The 20119-nt window shown below is 45.4% G+C and overlaps 1 protein-coding gene across 1 annotated transcript in view; it reads right to left on the minus strand.

The window, feature by feature from the left end:
* Positions 1-19936, minus strand: part of nmbr (neuromedin B receptor) — a 34105-nt gene extending 14169 nt beyond the window's left edge. The window contains exons 1-2 of the mRNA XM_078405454.1: positions 19316-19936; positions 4736-5084 (exon numbers count right to left, since the gene is read on the minus strand). Of these exons, the coding sequence (XP_078261580.1) occupies positions 4736-5084; positions 19316-19719 (753 nt within the window). The 5' untranslated portion in view covers positions 19720-19936. The remainder of the gene's footprint in view (positions 1-4735; positions 5085-19315) is intronic.
* Between the last annotated feature and the right edge of the window lie 183 nt (positions 19937-20119).

Consider the following 20119-nt stretch of genomic DNA (forward strand, 5'->3'; position numbering starts at 1 on the left):
TCCTCATCGTCCACCCTGGGTAGTTCTACGGAACTGGCAAAATTTGCAGCAAAGCGTCAACTACGGTACTCTGAAGCACCAATTGCCATTTTTGATTGTTGTAGTTGAAGTACGAAAGAAGAAAGAAGAAGAAGCAAGTCCTTTGCATCCTTATTTTTCCAAGGAGAAGGACAGGGTGGACATTGAGATCAGTATGGGATATGCTGAAATTCTAGGGTATGTTCATATCAAGAAGGAGGAGGTGTTGCATCAAATTATGAGCGGCATAATTAGAGCAGATAGTCAAAGTTTTTGTTTTCCCAAGATGGAAATGTTAAATATAGGAGCCATGGGTTTCAGGTGAAAGGAGGAAATTTTAAAGATTTACGAGGCAAGTTTTTTTGCACAGAGAGTGGTGGGTACCTGAACTCACTGCCAGGGGAGGTGAAGGAAGCAGAGCAAATAGCAACATTTAAGCGTCAATTAGTTCAGACACTTGAACAGGCAGGGAATGGTGGCATGTGGAACATGTGCAGGCAGAAAGGATTAGGTTAATTTTCCATCATGCTTGGCATAGACATGTCGGGCCGAAAGGCCTAATCCTGTGTCGTACTGTTCCATGATCATAAAAAGTTGTGCAGAAGCCAGATTTATATTTCCATATTTTTCAAACTGCATTAATTCTCAAGTGGCTGTGATGAGATTTAAACTCAGGCCTCTAAATTATTAGCCCAGCGTTCCCTATTGTATCCATGGTAACAGCACTCTTCAGCTATGCAAACATCAAGTAAATAACACTTGCAGTTCAGCAGCTTAACCTGCAACAAGCCATTTTGTCTGTGTCCAACCATGGGAGGGAACTTAACATTGGAGTTTCTTAACGGCTGTTTAAGTCACTTTCAGGATGTAGCTAAGTGACTATGTGCAGCCACATCTTTTAGAAATTGTCAATTTGATTCTTTCTACAGTAGGAGTGTCAATCAGAAGAGGGCCTTGCAAAGGATCTGATCTGGATAATGGAATTGATGGCTTTGCGGCCATGTTTGTGGATGAATTGTTGGGGACATGCCGAATTTCCTAACCCTTCGATGGAAGTGGAAGCGTTGGCGTGGTTTCTTGGCCATACCTTCGATGTGGCTGGTCCAGGATAAATTGAGGGTGATATTTATTCCCGGGAAGTTTTGGAACAAGGACTGTTCCAAGTAGCCACTGAAAAAGATAGTCCATGCAAGTGGTCATACTGTAGCTAGATGGATGGAGAGAATGACAAAGATAGTCCATGCAAGTGGTCATACTGTAGCTAGATGGATGGAGAGAATGACAAAGATAGTCCATGCAAGTGGTCATACTGTAGCTAGATGGATGGAGAGAATGACAAAGCTAGAGGTGAAAAGGAGACAAAGGGTGTCAAATAAGGAGAGGAGAGAAGAGGAGGAGTGACATAAAAAACCCCAGAGGGAGGGATTTGGTTGAAAGAGAATGGGGGGGGGGAAAGAAGGACAATAAAAGGAAATCGGGGGAGGTGGGAGAGGTGTGAGGTGAGTGAGGGGAAAGGAAAGGATAGCAGGGGTGGTTGGAAAAGTGTGTGCAGACTTGTGGGGGGGGGGGGCTTGTTGGCATGAAGTGGGGGGAGAGATTGAGGAGGGGCTTATTACTTGGAATAGGAGAATTCAATGTCCATACCATTACATTTTAGGCTTCCCAAGCAGAATATGTTCTCCCAAACCACAACTTCTCCCCATCTCTATCCTATCACTTGCAAGATTTTTACCATCCTCACCTCTCTTTTCCAGCTTTCTCCCCCTTCTCCGTCAATTTATAGAAGGGACCCAAACCAAAACATCACCTGTTCATTGCCTCCACAGATGCTGCCTGACTCTCTGAGTTCCTCCAGCACTCTGTTTTTTTCCCCTCGAGATTCCAGCTTCTGCAGTCTCTTGTGTCTTTGTTCAGGTTAAGAACAAATCAGATAGGCAGATGAGAGTGTTTGTGGTGGGGCCCAGTTGGATCTTTGACGCAGAAAGAAGCAGAGGGCTTTATGATCTTTCCGAGGAGGGACAAAGGTGTATGAAGACTGGTGTATCCAAAGTGAAGCTGAGGTGCCAGGGGCCAGGGAATCAAAAGGTGTCAACATAGTGGAGGACAGGCAAGGTGTCCCAGATGGAGGTGAGAAGGGACTGAACATGGGGAGTCGTAAGATCATAAGGTCATAAGTGATAGGAGTAAAATTAGGCCATTTGGCCCATCAAGTCTACTGTGCCATTCAATCATGGCTGATCTATCTCTCCCTCGTAACCCCATTCTCCTGCCTTCTCCCCATAACCTCTGACACCTGTACTAATCAAAAATCTATCTATCTCTGCCTTAAAAATATCCACTGACTTGGCCTCCACATCCTTCTGTTGCAAAGAATTCCACAGATTCACCACCCTCTGATTAAAGAAATTTCTCCTCATCTCCTTCCTATAAGAACGTCCTTTAATTCCGAGGCTATGAGTGTCGAAATCTCGACCCGAAGTAACACTCAAAGACTTGTTACTTTGTACTTTCACAATTGTCATGATTCATGTTAAAAGCACTTTGGCAATTGTCATATGAAGGAGCGGACTGCTGATGCTGGTTTAAACCGACAATAGACACAAAAAGCTGAAGTAACTCAGCAGGTCAGACAGCATCTCTGGAGAAAAGAAATAGGCTCGACCCGAAATGTCGCCTATTCCTTTTCTCCAGAGGTGCTGCAAGACGTGCTAAGTTGCTGCAGCTTTTTGGGTCTATCTTTGGAAATTGTCATACTCTTCTGCAGGAGACTGGAAGAAAGATTAAGGGATAATTTAACTGAGGTGTATAACATAATGAGAGGATGAACATTGCATCCTGACCAGAGGTCAAATATTTTGCACGTTCTCCCTGTGACTATGTGGGATTCCTCTGGTTGCTCTAGTTTCCACCCACATTGCATAGACATGTGGGTTGATAGGTTAATCTTTAGACTTTGGAGATACCAAAACAGGCCCTTCGGCCCACCGTGTCCACGCCGCCCTTCGATTACCCCATACACTTGCACCGTCCTACACACTTGGGGCAACTTACAATTTCACGGAAGCCAATTAACATTCAAACCTGTACAACTTTGGAGTGTGGATGGAAACCGGAGCACCCAGAGAAAGCCCACGCAGTCACAGGGAGAACGTACAAACTCTGTATAGACGGCACCCGTAGTCAGGATCGAACCCGGGTGTCTGGTGCTGTGAGGCAGCAACTCTACCGCTGCCCAACTGTGCCGCCCCCACGGCCAACGTAAATTGCCCCTTGTTTGCAGGTGAGTGGTAGAATCCGGGGGGAGCTGATGAGAATGTGCGGAGAATAAAAAAACGTGATTAATGTAGGAATGAGTTGGGCCAAGAACAGGCCGTTTCATGCTGTATCTCTAGAACATTTTATTGCCTTCCAGAAAGCAGCTGAAGAATGAGTTTGATGATGAGGACCCAGCCTCAGGCTGTTGACTGGCATGCCTTTGAATGCAGCGACACTTTGCTTGCACTTTGTACTGACGTCCCACCGGTGCTGTGAGCCACTGTTCATTGATGATCAGCTCAGCTGAGCTACCAACCATGCTGTCGTGCAGGACTCCTCAGGGAGCAATAAAGATAGTGGGGTGGATTGCTAGCTTCGTAATATCTCGCAGTTGATTGAAGAGGAATTGTTTTCAGTTCCTCACACCTAATTTTTGTGGAATCCAAATGTTGGAATCAAAAGTAATTTAAAAAAGTTATATACTCAATATACTCAGTATGCTCAATAACAATTGCATTCTTGGGCTTTTGAAAATTGCCTCATTTTATATAATGCAACGACACAAGCAATATTTATCCATATCCTCAAGAGATGCTGCCTGACCCGCTGACTTACCCCAGCACTTTGTGGGTTGTTTTTTTTTGCAAGCGACAAGCATTTCAGTTCTGCATTATTGGTGGATTGTCTCAGATGTTTGCCCACTCCTGAACCCACCCTTCACTAATGGACTGCTATTGCATTAATTTATTGGAATGTTTTATTTCAATATAGACGTTGCAATGCGTTCAACTTGAAAGATTACAGAGGCCAGTTTTGTCCTTGTGGTTAACCTTAGTTAAAATTGATCTTGAAAGACATGATTTTATTGGCTTATTGGGGGATGGCGAGAAGGGAGACGAGTGAGGATAGCTTAAATTTGCCTCTTCTTCTTTGTGATCCAACGGTTCTTAGAGGTGAAGGGCGACTTGTTTGCACTCTTGTTTTGTGGGTTCTGAGGTGACTGATGAGGTCAAAGAAATTAACTGTTAGAGAACATGCGTTTAGGGTCTCACCTCAGTGTAGTTTAGGGATACAGCACGGAAACAGGCTCTTCGGCCCTCTAGTTCCTTCCTGCACATTTCAGATGGGCATATTGGTCGGCATGGATGAGCGGGCTGAAGGGTCTGTTTCCATGTTGTATGACTCTGTGATTAATCGCCCCACCCCTAACAGCACCTCCCAACCTTTACGTTCATTCAGCCCTATAATCCTCCAACTATCTGCACATCTCTAAATCTGGACTCTCGTGTATCCCTGAATTTAATCACTCAGCCATTCCTTCAGCGCCCCGAGGCCCTGCCCCAGCAATTCTCGGCCTCTCTTTCAATGTGCTCCTTAAAACATAGTACACAGCTACTACCTGCAGTACCTGCTCGGGGTCTGTACGTGCTGGAGTGTGGCCAGTTAACTTCCTGTGGCTTACCTGCCGCTTGGCGTGTTCGCTGCTTTCTCCGGGCATGTTGTGTGCGCTCTTGACCAGGGTCCGGGCGATGTGGAGGTAGTAGATGCTGATGATAGTGAGGGGGATGAGATAGTAGACCAGGAATATCAGGATGGAGTGGATCTTGGGGTGCAGCTTGTCGGAGAGCGGGTAAGGCACACAGGCGCTGAAACTCTCGTTGTTGCCGTTGTTGTATTCTACCACCTGTGAGTACACGGCTTCCGGGATGGCCAGGACCATGGAGATCAGCCATATGGTGACTGCCTTCAGGCAGGTGTGGAGGACAGCACTGGACTCCTGGATGTCCATGGGGTTCACGATGGCTTTGTACCTGCAGCAACAAGAAAGGAGCACAAGACATCTTCTGGGCTGTCTTCCACTTAGGGTCAGGCCACGTCTGGTCTGATTATAACCATCACTTCACCTTCCCATTTACCTCGGAGTGACCTCTCCCTCTCCCCCCCCCCCCCCCCCCCCCCCCCCATGGCTTGATTATCAAATATGTATCTACCTCCGTATTTAAACATTTCAAAGACTCTGCATTTACTTCCCTTTCAGGGAGAGCGTTGCAAAGTTTCACAATCCTCTTCGAGGAAAAATGAGTCAAAGAGTCAGCAAGAGATACAGCATGGAAACACGCCACACCACCTAGTCCATGGCAACCATCAACCACCCATTTAAGCTCATCCCACATAAAGCGTGGGATGAGTATAAATGGCCGCCAGGGGGCGCCGCACAATGGTTGCCTCGCCTACAGTCTGTCTGTCCTTTTTGAACTCTTTGTTATTTTTGGTAAGTTTTTAAAGTTTGTGTACATGTTCTCTGGTTTATTTTATGGGGGGTGGGGGACCCCCATAAAATAAACTGGTGCTTCTGCTTCTTTACAGGCCTGTTAACAACAATTAGGCAATGAACAAATATACAATAAATTATCTGTAATTCTAGTTAAACCAGATCAAAGTGTTTAGTACAAGCCAAAGTACGAAGTGCAACCCTATTAGTGCAAAGTCCATAGCAACTCAGCACTGAGGTACAGTTGTGGTTAGGGTAGCCAAGGGTAATTCAAGAGCCTGACTGTTGAAGGGGAGAGGCTGTTCTTGAACCTGAAGGTGACAGTTCTCAGGGCTAGAAATATCTGCTGTGCAATCTCTTTGCTATGGATTTAGTTGATGATCTCCCTCCCTCACATTCTCTCCTTTCTCCCTTTTTGGAAGCATCTGCTCAGGTTTCCAAACTCGCCTCTCTCCTCCCTCAAGTAACAACTCCACGGCCATCTGTCCCCCTTAAACTTTCCAAATATTGCATACATTAGGAAGAGCAAAGACCCATAAGTACTGAAAAATAACGTTACTTCATGCATCTGAAATAATCCTTGCATCGATGACTGACATATGGTGATAATATCAACAATGATCTGGCATTGATCAACCACATTAATGTGACAACAAGAAGGTATTCCAATGCCTCTAGTTCCTGGCATGACTCAAGTGCCTCTTACACACTGCTATGGATGCGCCATACTGAGTATACTGTCAGGCTGCATCAATAGGCAATAGGTGCAGGAGGAGGCCATTCGGCCCTTCGAGCCAGCACCGCCATTCAATGTGATCATGGCTGATCATTCTCAATCAGTACCCCGTTCCTGCCTTCTCCCCATACTCCCTGACTCCGCTATCCTTAAGAGCTCTATCTAGCTCTCTGTTTAATGCATTCAGAGAATTGGCCTCCACTGCCTTCTGAGGCAGAGAATTCCACAGATTCACAACTCTCTGACTGAAAAAGTTTTCCCTCATCTTCGTTCTAAATGGCCTATCCCTTATTCTTAAACTGTGGCCCCTTGTTCTGGACTCCCCCAACATTGGGAACATGTTTCCTGCCTCTAACGTGTCCAACCCCTTAATAATCTTATATGTTTCGATAAGATCTCCTCTCATCCTTCTAAATTCCAGTGTATACAAGCCTAGTCGCTCCAGTCTTTCAACGGAGTGACAACGGAGTGACAAACAGTTTAGTTTGTAGACAACTCTGCCCAAGAACACAAGAAATTGTAGAGTTGTGGATATAACCTGATCCATCACATGGACCAGACTTCCCACCATTGACCACACTCCACGAGGGCCAGATTAAGCTAGTGCGAGGCCTGTAGCATATGTTATAAAGGGGCCTTAACTACGCGACAAGGTGACATCACCGCCCGCGCCCCACGTGACCTCACCCAGCCAGCGGCCACGTGGTCCCGTTCCACCAATGATTGCAACCTTCGTTCGGAGAACACACTCGGCCCCGCTTCACGAACTCCGTTAACGAGCTCCGTTAGCCTACACTGGCAGTGTTGGGGCCTACAGCGGCCCGTGGGCCTAATATGGAACTCTCAGAGAGTGTGTGATTGAGGGGTTTAATTTAGAAATACAGCGCGAAAACAGGCCCTTCGGCCCACCATCGGTACCGACCAGCGATCCCTGCACACACTGCACCAAGCCAGTTAACCTACAAACCTGTACGTCTTTGGAGTGTGGAAGGAAACTGAAGATCTCGAAGAAAACACACGCAGTCATGGGGAGAACATACAAACTCTGTTCAGACAGCACCCGTGGTTGGGATCGAACTGGGTCTCCGGTGCTGCAAACGTTGTAAGGCAGCAACTCTACCGCTGCGCCACCATAGGGAGAATGACGGAGGATTGCAAGAAGAGGGCCGGAGGAGTGGGAGCCGAGGGTGCCAGAGAATTAGAGATAGGGAGGGCCGGAAGAATGTGGGGAAGGTAGGGCCGGAGGAGTGGAGGTATAGGGGTGAGAGGGACGGAGTAGGGGTAGGGAGTGCTGGAGCAGTAGATGCTGAGCGGCATGCAAGGTGTGGGTAGAGGAGGTGGTAGAAGAGTGGAGGAGGAGACAGAACCCGGAAAGTGAGGAGGGAAGGCCGGGGGATTGGTGAGAAAGAGGGCCCGAGCTTTTGGGTTGGGTGAGAGGGAGTCGCAGGATTTTGGGAGTATGGGCCAGAAGAGTAGAGAGAGAGAGAGAGAGAGAGAGGTATAGACGGGTCGGGGCTGAGAAAATAGACAATAGACAATAGACAATAGGTGCAGGAGTAGGCCATTCAGCCCTTCGAGCCAGCACCGCCATTCAATGCGATCATGGCTGATCACTCTCAATCAGTACCCCGTTCCTGCCTTCTCCCCATACCCCCTCACTCCGCTATCCTTAAGAGCTCTATCCAGCTCTCTCTTGAAAGCATCCAACGAACTGGCCTCCACTGCCTTCTGAGGCAGAGAATTCCACCCCTTCACCACTCTCTGACTGAAAAAGTTCTTCCTCATCTCCGTTCTAAATGGCCTACCCCTTATTCTTAAAGGCCGAAAGTATGAGGGAAAGTGCCTATAGAAATGGAAAGTAAAGACCGGAGAAGGGGGGGGGGGGGGGGGGGGGGGGGGGGGGGGGGGGGGGGGGTGGTGTCACGGAGGGAGATGTGAGGGAAAGAGGTTCAGAGGAAACGGGGAGAGCGTAATGGAGATGTGCAGTGGGGAGAGTGGGATGGAGAAGAGGAGGGAGAGTGGAACAGCAGACTGGGAATAAAGGGGGGAGGTAGATTGTCGGAAGAGAGGACTGGAACAGTAGCTATTTGGAGGGATGAAAGTCTGGGAGGGGAGAGGGAAGGGGGATTGGGGAGAGAGACGCCCAGTGGAGTGGGAAGAAGGAGAGAGCCGGAGGAGTGGGGAGAGAGAGAAGACCGCAGAGAGGGAGAAGGCCCTAGAAAAGAGAGGGAGGGTCAGAGGGGAAGGGAAAGAACAGGCTCTCAAGAACACAAGGACACAGACGCTAACCTTTCTGCAGTGAAGGCGAAAATGTTGTTTGCCTTCGTAATTACTTGTTGAACCTGCCTGCTAACCTTTTGTAATGCTTGCATTAGACACCTTGATCTCTCTGTATACTACACTCAGTTCCTCCCCACTTAGAAAATTATCCTCCTTTTTATTTCTCCAACCACAATATGCGGCTTCATATTTCCCACATGGTACCACTTTGGCCAGTATTTTCTCACTCACCCAATCTACCTATATCTCATTTTAGAATCACAGTATCCTTATCACAACATTACCTTCCATCTGTTTTTACATCATCAACAAAATTTGAAAAACTTATTTCCAGGTACAATGAATGTAAATAGTGAACAATTGCAGGCAAAGAATTGATCTCTCTAGTGCTCCAGTAGTTACTTCTATCCAATCTGGAAAGGACTAAGGTACGTGAAGAGGAAAAAAATAGTCAAGGCAAATGTGGGTCCCTTGAAGACAGAAGCAGGGGAATTTATTATGGGGAACAAAGAAATGGCAGACGAGTTAAACCGTTACTTTGGATCTGTCTTCATTGAGGAAGATACACACAATCTCCCAAATGTTCTAGGGGCGGAGAACCTAGGGTGATGAGGAACTGAAGGAAATCCACATTAGGCAGGAAATGGTTTTGGGTAGACTGATGGGACTGAAGGCTGATAAATCCCCAGGGCCTGATGGTCTGCATCCCAGGGTACTTAAGGAGGTGGCTCTAGAAATAGTGGAAGCATTGGAGATCATTTTTCAATGTTCTATAGATTCAGGATCAGTTCCTGTGGATTGGAGGATAGCAAATGTTATCCCACTTTTTAAGAAAGGAGGGAGAGAGAAAACAGGTAATTATAGACCAGTTAGTCTGACATCAGTGGTGGGGAAGATGCTGGAGTCAATTATAAAAGACGAAATTGCTGAGCATTTGGATAGCAGTAACAGGATCATTCCGAGTCAGCATGGATTTACGAAGGGGAAATCATGCTTGACAAATCTACTGGAATTTTTTGAGGATGTAACTAGGAAAATTGACAGGGGAGAGTCAGTGGATGTGGTGTACCTCGACTTTCAGAAAGCCTTCGACAAGTTCCCACATAGGAGATTAGTGGGCAAAATTAGGGCACATGGTATTGGGGTAGGGTACTGACATGGATAGAAAATTGGTTGACAGACAGAAAGCAAAGAGGTGGGGATAAATGGGTCCCTTTTGGAATGGCAGGCAGTGACCAGTGGGGTACCGCAAGGTTCGGTGCTGGGACCCCAGCTATTTACGATATACATTAATGACTTAGACGAAGGGATTAAAAGTACCATTAGCAAATTTGCAGATGATACTAAGCTGGGGGCTAGTGTGAATTGTGAGGAAGATGCAATAAGGCTGCAGGGTGACTTGGACAGGTTGTGTGAGTGGGCGGATACATGGCAGATGCAGTTTAATGTAGATAAGTGTGAGGTTATTCACTTTGGAAGTAAGAATAGAAAGGCAGATTATATCTGAATGGTGTCAAGTTAGGAGGAGGGGGAGTTCAATGAGATCTGGGTGTCCTAGTGCATCAGTCAATGAAAGGAAGCATGCAGGTACAGCAGGCAGTGAAGAAAGCCAATGGAATGTTGGCCTTCGTAACAAGAGGAGTTGAGTATAGGAGCAAAGAGGTCCTTCTACAGTTGTACCGGGCCCTGGTGAGACCGCACCTGGAGTACTGTGTGCAGTTTTGGTCTCCAAATTTGAGGAAGGATATTCTTGCTATGGAGGGCGTGCAGCGTAGGTTCACTAGGTTAATTCCCGGAATGGCGGGGACTGTCGTATGTTGAAAGGCTGGAGCGATTGGGCTTGTATACACTGGAATTTAGAAGGATGAGGGGGGATCTTATTGAAACATATAAGATAATTAGGGGATTGGACACATTAGAGGCAGGAACATGTTCCCAATGTTGGGGGAGTCCAGAACAAGGGGCCACAGTTTAAGAATAAGGGGTAGGCCATTTAGAACGGAGATGAGGAAGAACTTTTTCAGTCAGAGAGTGGGTGAAGGTGTGGAATTCTCTGCCTCAGAAGGCAGTGGAGGCCAGTTCGTTGGATGCTTTCAAGAGAGAGCTGGATAGAGCTCTTAAGGATAGCGGTGTTAGGGGGTATGGGGAGAAGGCAGGAACGGGGTACTGATTGAGAGTGATCAGCCATGATCGCATTGAATGGCGGTGCTGGCTCGAAGGGCTGAATGGCCTACTCCTGCACCTATTGTCTATTGTCTATTGTCTATTTGGACAGGAACATGATAGGAAAGGTTAAGAAGGATATGGGCCAAACGCAGGCAAATGGGATTGGCTTAGATGGAGCATCTTGGTTGACATGGAGGAGTTGGGCCTAAAGGCCTATTTCCATGCTGTATAGCTCTATGATTCTATGGTCTATTTACTTCAACTTTCAATTTTCCACATGACAGTTTTTAATCCACTCTAACACACTTCCTCGAATACCCTGGGATTTTAATTTGTGCACCAGACTCCTATGTGGCACATTATCAAATGCCTTTTATCATCATACCATATCATACATATACAGCCGGAAACAGGCCTTTTCGGCCCTCCAAGTCCGTGCCGCCCAGTGATCCCCGTACATTAACACCATCCTACACCCACTAGGGACAATTTTTTTTTACATTTACCCAGCCAATTAACCTACATACCTGTACGTCTTTGGAGTGTGGGAGGAAACCGAAGATCTCGGAGAAAACCCACGCAGGTCACGGGGAGAACGTACAAACTCCTTACAGTGCAGCACCCGTAGTCAGATCGAACCTGAGTCTCCGGCGCTGCATTCGCTGTAAAGCAGCAACTCTACCGCTGCGCTACATCTACGGGTTCCCCACTATCAACTCTCCCTGCCCCATCCTCAAAATGTTTGCAGTTTCTTGTCTCTGCTTTTCATCTTCTGACACCTGTCTTAGCTTGTTTGCCCAGTCCACCTTTGAAAACTCTTCCCTCGTACCATTGTAATTGCCCGTATTTAAATTGAAGACACAGCTTCATCCTCAGACTGTATATGACATTTTATTATATTGAGGTCATTTGTTCTCAAGAGGATCTTCAACTGGAAGATTTCTTATTAATCGTCCCTAGTCATTATATAAGATCAAATCTATGAAAGCCCGCTGAGGGATGGCTCTGCAAAGTACCGCTCGACAAGCAATCCCTGATGCATTCCATAAATTATTTTTCTACGACATGCTTGTCGGTTTGATTCATCCAATCAATTTGTAGATTTGTAGAACATGATAATTCCGGTTTCTTTCAAACATGCCCTTGATAACTCCCCATTAATGCTCTGAACTTACACCTTCCAAGTACCTTTCTCAAATCAATTAGTTTGCTCTTATCCATACTAAAATAAGCACTTTTATATTTGTCACACCTACTTCCCTTTTGTAAATCTATGTCAACTTTGTCCAGTTCTACAATTATTTTTCCGAATGCCACTTTACTACTTTCTACATTCTAACCATTTCTCGTTCACTGATATCAAACCAAATATTCTGTTCGCTGTCTTTCACCTTCCTCAATATGTGGGAGTTGCAAGAATCACCTTCAATCTATGGGGACTGCCCTAAAACCTATGGAACTTTGGAAAATGGCACCGAACTCCTGACCTCACCATCATCCCTGTTCTCTGTCACAGAAGGCAGTGGAGGTCAATTCACTGGATGTTTTCAAGAGAGAGATTTAGCTCTAGGGCTAAAGGAATCAAGGGATATGGGGAAAAAGCAGGAACGGGGTACTGATTTTAGATGATCAGCCATGATCACATTGAATGGCGGTGCTGGTTCAAAGGGCCGAATGGCCTACTCCTGCATCCATTTTTCTATGTTTCTATCTTCTATGTTTCTATGAATGGCGGTGCTGGCTCCTGCACCTATTTTCTATGTTTCTATGTTTCTACACCTTTGCTAAATTCTGAAACATTTCTAATCCTCAGATTTGCTGCTTACCCTGGCAATACCATGCATCCATTCACTTCACTTATTAACCATAATTGGACTATTCCCAACTGTAGTTTTGGTTACCTCATGACAGGACGAATGTGAAGGCTTTGGAAAGGATGATAACCAGAATGCTTCCTGGATTGATGGGAGACTTGATCAAAGTATATAAAATTACAAGAGGCATAGAAAGGGAGACAGTCAGAACCTTTTTCCCAGGGTAGGTATGTTAAGACCAGAGGGTGCAGCTATGGGATGAGAGGGGCAAGGGAGGTGGGCAGGACAAGTTTTTTTACACAGAAGGCGGTGGGTTCTTGGATTGAGCTACCATGTGGAGATACATGTGCAGGGAATGGATGGATATGGATCATATGCAGGTAGATGGGATTAGTTCATCTTGGTATCATGTTCAGCCATTCTTTGTGGTCTGTTCCATGTTCTATGTTCTATTTTTCCTGCTAACGTGCCTTAAAGATACATTGCAAATTATTAATTAATTCTGTAAATGCTCACTATTGTAATTTCACTGTCATACCTTTTGATATAGTTTCTAATCTGCAATGGTTAACCTCACACCTCATGCATTCATGGGTTGTTTTGTTCAAAATTTATAACTTGTCTTCAGACTGAAATAAATCACTTTCAATTTTTTAATGTAAAATTCTATCATGTAATGATTGCTCCTCTTTAAAACTCTTTAACTACTTGGCTATTACTGCATTGTTTCTCGATAGACTGTTACAATACACTGGATTACCCCAATCCTTATGTGGATTCAGCATGGATAAATTGGACTGAAGGACCTGTTGCCATGCTGTATGAAAGTTCCACATATTTTATATTGTGCATGTGCTTCTATGTGTCCACATACTGTATACGGGCGGCATACACATACGGGCGGCACGGTAGCGCAGCGGTAGAGTTGCTGCTTTACAGCGAATGCAGCGCCGGAGACTCAGGTTCGATCCTGACTACGGGTGCTGCACTGTAAGGAGTTTGTACGTTTCTCCCCGTGACCTGCGTGGGTTTTCTCCGAGATCTTCGGTTTCCTCCCATACTCCAAAGACGTACAGGTATGTAGGTTAATTGGCTGGGTGAATGTAAAAATTGTCCCTAGTGGGTGTAGGATAGTGTTAATGTACGGGGATCGCTGGGCGGCACGGACTTGGAGGGCGAAAAAGGCCTGTTTCCGGCTGTATATATATGATATGATATGTATATGTGCACATTGGTTAATATGTGCATCTGCGAGTGGGTATGAATTTGGTGGGGAAGAGAGAGCCTGTGGGTAAATTTGTATTTGGGTGTGTGCATACATGTTTGAATACTGTTCAAATAAAATACATGAAAATGAAATTAAAAGCCAGAGAGCAATTGGTTGGGTAAGGAATTTACATATTAAACCTACAGATAAATCTCTTTCTGCGGTTTCATAGGAACATGAGAAAGCAAGAGATGTGTTACCCCTGTTTCCTCAAACCTACTCCACCATGCAATATGATCATGGCTGATCTTCCCAGGTCTCATCTCCTCTTCTGTGCCAATTCCCCGTAGCCATCAATTCTCTGATCTTTCAAAGATGCATCTACCGCATCTTTAAATACCCTCCAAAAATCTGAAACTTGTTTTGCCAGATTCCCATGATCTTCCCTACAGCTGGCCGGCAAGAGATTCCAATTGCCACATCCACACACTGTTTCGTCACCTTATTTAGTTCCAACCAAAATTAAGTATCTGGAGATTTTAATTTTTCTTCTGCAACCATACACACTTATACACTCGCAGATACACACATGCTCACACCCACTTACAAAAGTATTTTGCACCCAAGCACGAATACACACAGGTACGCCATTACAATACACCCACACATCTACTCACTTTAACACCTATGCCTAAAAGCTCACATCCACTCATTCATGCACTCATGCATGTGCACACACACACATACACTCACATACACATAAACACCAGACATGCGTGCACACACATGCACAGGAGGGTCTCAACCCGAAACGTCACCTATTCCTTTTCCTCAAAGATGCTGCCTGACCCATTGAGTTACTCCAGCGTTTTGTATCATAGAGTCATAAAGTGATACAGTGTGGAAACAGGTCCTTCGGCCAAACTTGCCCACACCAACCAACAATGTCCCAGCTACAGTAGTCCCACTTGCCTGCGCTTGGTCCATATCCCTCCAAACCTGTCCTATCCATGTACCTGTCTAACTGTTTCTTAAAATATGGGATAGTCCCAGCCTCAACAACCTTCTCTGGCACCATGACTCTCTGACCATTATTCTATTCACAGTCACAGCAGAACCCAGCAACTCATCAACCACGTAAATCCAGCTGAAAGAAAAATGTGTGACTGTCATTGATCGCGGGCACTGAAGGTGAATATCCGTAGGGAAGGGATTAGCAAATCAACAGAGAAAGGCAGGCACACACTGCAGCTACAACTCAAACATGCCCTAATCAATGCTGGTATAAGTAGACCAAAAACAGCACAATAAAAGTGCAGATAGATTAGTGATTGTATCTGCCAGAGATCCATTCACACACCACTGCAGGAACTGCTTAAGAAATCATTGGTAATGCAAGTGAAACCTCTCATTTGCCAGCTAGATGTTCTGCCATTTGAACAAGAAACCAACGGGTGCATTAAGATAACATACAAGTTACTGAGGCAGGTCCATCTAGTCCAGTCTGCTTTATGCTTCACTCAGGCCAGGCCTTTCCCTCCCTGTCACCATTTATTCCTTGTGCGATGTCCACTTTCCGTGCAAGGGAAGGCAAAAAAACCACCACATGAAAATGTTGAAGGTTTTTCCACTGTTATTGATCACAGGAAATATTTTGCCCAACCTGCAATCAGAGTAAGGTTACAGTTGATCAGCCCACAAGAGGGTATGGTGGGCGGCATTCTGGCACAGCGGTAGAGTTGCTACCTTACAGCTGCAGAGACCCAGGATCAATCTTGACTACTGGTGCTGTCTGTACGGAGTTTGTATGTTCGCCCCGTGACCTGCGTGGGTTTTCTCCGGGTGCTCTGGTTTCCTCCCACACTCCAAAGACGTACAGGTTTGTAGACTAATTGGCTTGGTAAAATTGTAAATAGTCCCTTGTATATGTAGGATAGTGTTATGGCGCAGGGGGTCGTTGCTGGACGTGGAATCGGTGGGCCAAAGGGCCTGTTTCCGCGCTAAATCTCTAAATCTCTAAACTAAACTAAACTAAAAGAGACTTATCTGTTCATAGAATTGACTGAGCTTCTCAATTATATCAAACATCTACATCCAAACAGTGCTAGATGTTCTAGAGCAGCTTTTCTCAACCGGGGTTCCCAGGAACCCTAGGGTTCCGCGAGAGGTCGTTAGGGGTCCCCAGAGGAATAGTGATAAATAAGCTAATCATATCTAAATGCATTTTTGAGTCACTTTTGTGTTTTGCATTGTCAATAAACTTGAGAAAAATGTAAGTTATTTTTTGTTTAAACCAGTTCTCAGAAAAATATATTATGTTAGCCTTATGAACTTTACGTTTAAGAAAGAGAAAGAAAGGGATTAATAAAGATAAAATAATTTTTCAGTAGGGGTTCCCTGAGACATGATAATTATTTTAAGGGTTCCGCAAGGATAAAAACGTGAGAAATGCTGTTCTAGAGAGAGTGCTATAACTCACAGCAACCTGCTCTGAGCATTAAGCAGCAGTGTTCCCAATAGCAACGACATTCCAGTGTGTGCGTAAAAATGATTAGTGGCAGCATCTGTGGCGGGAATGGACAGGTGACGTTTTAGCTCGGCATTCGTCTTCCGAAGACAGTCTGAAGAAAATGGGGCCTGTCCCTTCCCTCCACGGGTGTTGCCTGACCCGCCAATTATGAATGGGGTGAGGGAGAGCAAGAGCTAACAAAACATACTATGTTGAGCTCCTCCGGCACTTTGTGTTTTGCTCACGATTCCAACATCTGTCTCTGTGACCACTGACCTTTATGTCTCTGGTTGGAGAATATGCCCTTCCCCAACTTTTCCCTCAGAGTCTTCCTATCCTCAGTGACCTGTATCCATCGCACTCACCTCCCCAAACTTCTCTACAGCATGCTGCAACTATTACCTATCCCCATGCACACATACACTCAGATGGGTACATTATTCTTCAATAGACAATAGACAATAGGTGCAGGAGGAGGCCATTCGGCCCTTTGAGCCAGCACCGCCATTCAATGTGATCATGGCTGAACATTCTCAATCAGTACCCCGTTCCTGCCTTCTCCCCAGACCCCCTGACTCCGCTATCCTTAAGAGCTCTATCTAGCTCCCTCTTGAATGCACTCAGAGAATTGGCATTCTCGCTAATGAGGAACACCCACTCATTAACATGGCACATGAATATGCATGAATACATTACAGTTATATAGACACTGAAGATGTCATCTGCATATGTGGCCCTAAACCATAAACTATGGAACACCCATTGAGACGTACTCTATTGGAGCACAAATGCAAAGCTGAGGACTACGCAGAGAACAATGATATTGCTAAGAGTTGTGTTCAGTTTTGGCTGAAACACAATATCTCGCATGTTGTGGACACGATAAGAAGAAGATGAAGAAGAATGTGGTATGTTTAAGATTATCTTTCAATCATAATCTGATTGTTGATTCGCACTTTTTCTTTCATTTTTTATACATGATTCAGATGCTTTTGTTTAAGCAACAATGACGATCTTCAAGGTTGGTTGCATAAGGGATCAAGTATCCCGTGGTGCATTGTCTTCATGTTTCAGCTGAAGTGAGGTATGTTCACTCATTGCAATCAATCATAAATCTATATTTCCAAATGTCGCTTTGTTCATCAGCTTGCAATTATTACATTATGAAATTGTAATTTCCCGAGGATAAAAATCAAACCAGTTGAGTATTCCACATCAATGAACATCTGCTTCAATTTTGACCAACGATGTTCATTATCTGAGAATCCTGACTCAATATCACTATGAAAAACACGAGTAATGGAAAAGGTTAAATACTACCAATTAGTGTAATGCGAATGTTGGAGTACTGCCCTTTCATGTTTGCTAGTGCTGCTCTAATCATATCATACAGATTGTTGGAGTGGAGAGCCTTCTCTCCCTAAGGAACACATCACAGCGGAGAACATCAGAACCCCTCTCTGTCATCAACGAGCTTCTTGCTGTAATAGCGAGACCATCGCTCTAACTGCACTCCTTGCAACTCCAGCAAAAATGCTGACATCGCTCCATCCTTCAAAAGGACGATATCTGTCTGACAAAGTGGGTGGGTGGTAGGTAGGCAGGCAGGCAGGCAGGTAGGTGGGAAAGAACTGCAGATGCTGGTTTAAATCGAGATAGACATAAAACGTTGGAGTAACTCAGTGGGATAGGCAGCATTTCTGGAGAGAAGGAATGGGTGATGTTTCGGGTCGAGACCCTTCTTCAGACTGATGTCAGGAGAGTGGGCAGCACAGAGATACAATGTAATGGGAGACAGTAAGACTGGTGGGAGAACTGGAATGGGAGATGATGGAGGAAGAGGTAGGTAGGTAGGTAGGTAGGTAGGTAGGTAGGTAGGTAGGTAGGTAGGTAGGTAGGTAGGTAGGTAGGTAGGTAGGTAGGTAGGTAGGTAGGTGGGTAGGTGGGTAGGTGGGTGGGTGGGTGGGTGGGTGGGTGGGTGGGTAGGTAAGGAAGTAGGTAGGTAGGTGGGTGGGTGGGTGGGCGGGTAGGCGGGTAGGTGGGTAGGTGGGTAGGTAAGTAGGTAGGTATGGCAGAACAGGAATCATCTCTCTACATGATCCATATCCCTTTACTCCCTGCACTTCCAGGTGCCAATCTAATAGCCTCTTAAACACCACTAACGTATCTGCCTCCACCACCACCACCCCTGTCAATGCGTTCCAGGCCCCGACTACTCTCTGTGTAAAAAAACTTGCCCCGCACATCTCCATTGCACTTGCCCCTTCTCACATTATAGTCCTCGTCCTTTAATGTTGGACATTTCCACTCTGAGGAAAAGGGTTCTGACTGTCTACGTCTATGTCTCTCTTAATTTTATTGATTAAAAAAAAATCAAGTCTCCCTCAACCTCCGACGTTCCAGAGAAAACAACCCAAGTCTATCTAACCTTTGCCTGTAGTTGAAACCCTCTAATTCAGGCAGCGTTCCTGTAAAACCCCCACTGGATCCTTTGCAAAGCCTCCACACAACTTTTTTGAAATGGGTCGCACAGAACGGCACGCAGTACTCCACACACACACACACACATCTATACACACACACACACACACACACACACACATCTATACACACACACACACATACACACATCTACACACACACACACGCACACACACACACACACACACACACACACACATCTACACACACACACACACACACACACACACACACATCTACACACACACACATCTATACACACACACACACGCATATATATATATATATATATGTATGTATGTGTGTATGTAAGTATGTATGTATGTATGTATGTATGTATGTATGTATGTATGTATGTATGTATGTATGTATGTATGTATGTATGTATGTATGTATGTATGTATGTATGTATGTATGTATGTATGTATGTATGTATGTATGTATGTATGTATGTATGTATGTAAGTATGTATCCTAAGCAAAAATCCCTTAGAGCTGCATCATGATAGACGGACGGACAGACTGTCATTTATATAAATCACAACACGGCTGTCCCGCACTTCCTCCTTTCCACCTACCTGTCGGCGCTGAGGGCGGTTAGTGTGAACACGGACACTCCCACCGATGTGAGCTGGATAAGTGGGATGAGTTTACAAGCGACTGTGCCGAAGACCCATTCTTCGAAAAAGTACCTCGCAGCGTCCACGGGAACGCAGGTCACCAGGAGAAGCAGGTCGCCGGCCGCCAAGCTGGAAATGAAAATGTTGGGGACACTTCGCATGGCGCTGTTGGACACAAAGACCTTAACCAAAGCGATGTTCCCCAGCAACCCCACGGTGATGATCAACAGGTAAATGGGTGGGACGAAGCACCTAATCGCGAGAAAGACAGTGTCAAGATAGACAGTCTCCTCGGTAAAGTTGTTCTGAGTTGACTTGCCGGGGGTGAGGAGAGTGTTGTTGGAGTACAGTCCGCTCGCCATGGTAAGAAGGTCTCCTCAACTTTCCGAGTGAAATAAAACTTGTTCTCTCCACATTGTCTTGAACTACCTGGCAAACTCGCTCCGTAATCGGTCAGTGTGGTGGAGATTCGTGATATCCGCACACTTGATCTAGATCTCCCACTCTGAACACCGCAACCTGCCAATAGAAACAAATGATGCAAGAGGAGCGGCGTATAATGCACAAATCGATGGGTAGTTCGAAGGTTTCAATGTAATAAAATTATTACATTTTGAAATATTATTTATAATGGATGTACACTGACACGTTAATAAAGCAGCGTCAGATGTAGCAGATTCCAAATCTGTTTCGGGAGAGATGTTTAAACGGAAGACAGACACAGAACGCTAGAATAACTCATCGGGTCAGGCAGCATCTCTG

Source organism: Rhinoraja longicauda, chromosome 9 (genome assembly GCF_053455715.1).
Source record: "Rhinoraja longicauda isolate Sanriku21f chromosome 9, sRhiLon1.1, whole genome shotgun sequence".
Taxonomy (NCBI): Eukaryota; Metazoa; Chordata; class Chondrichthyes; order Rajiformes; family Arhynchobatidae; genus Rhinoraja; species Rhinoraja longicauda.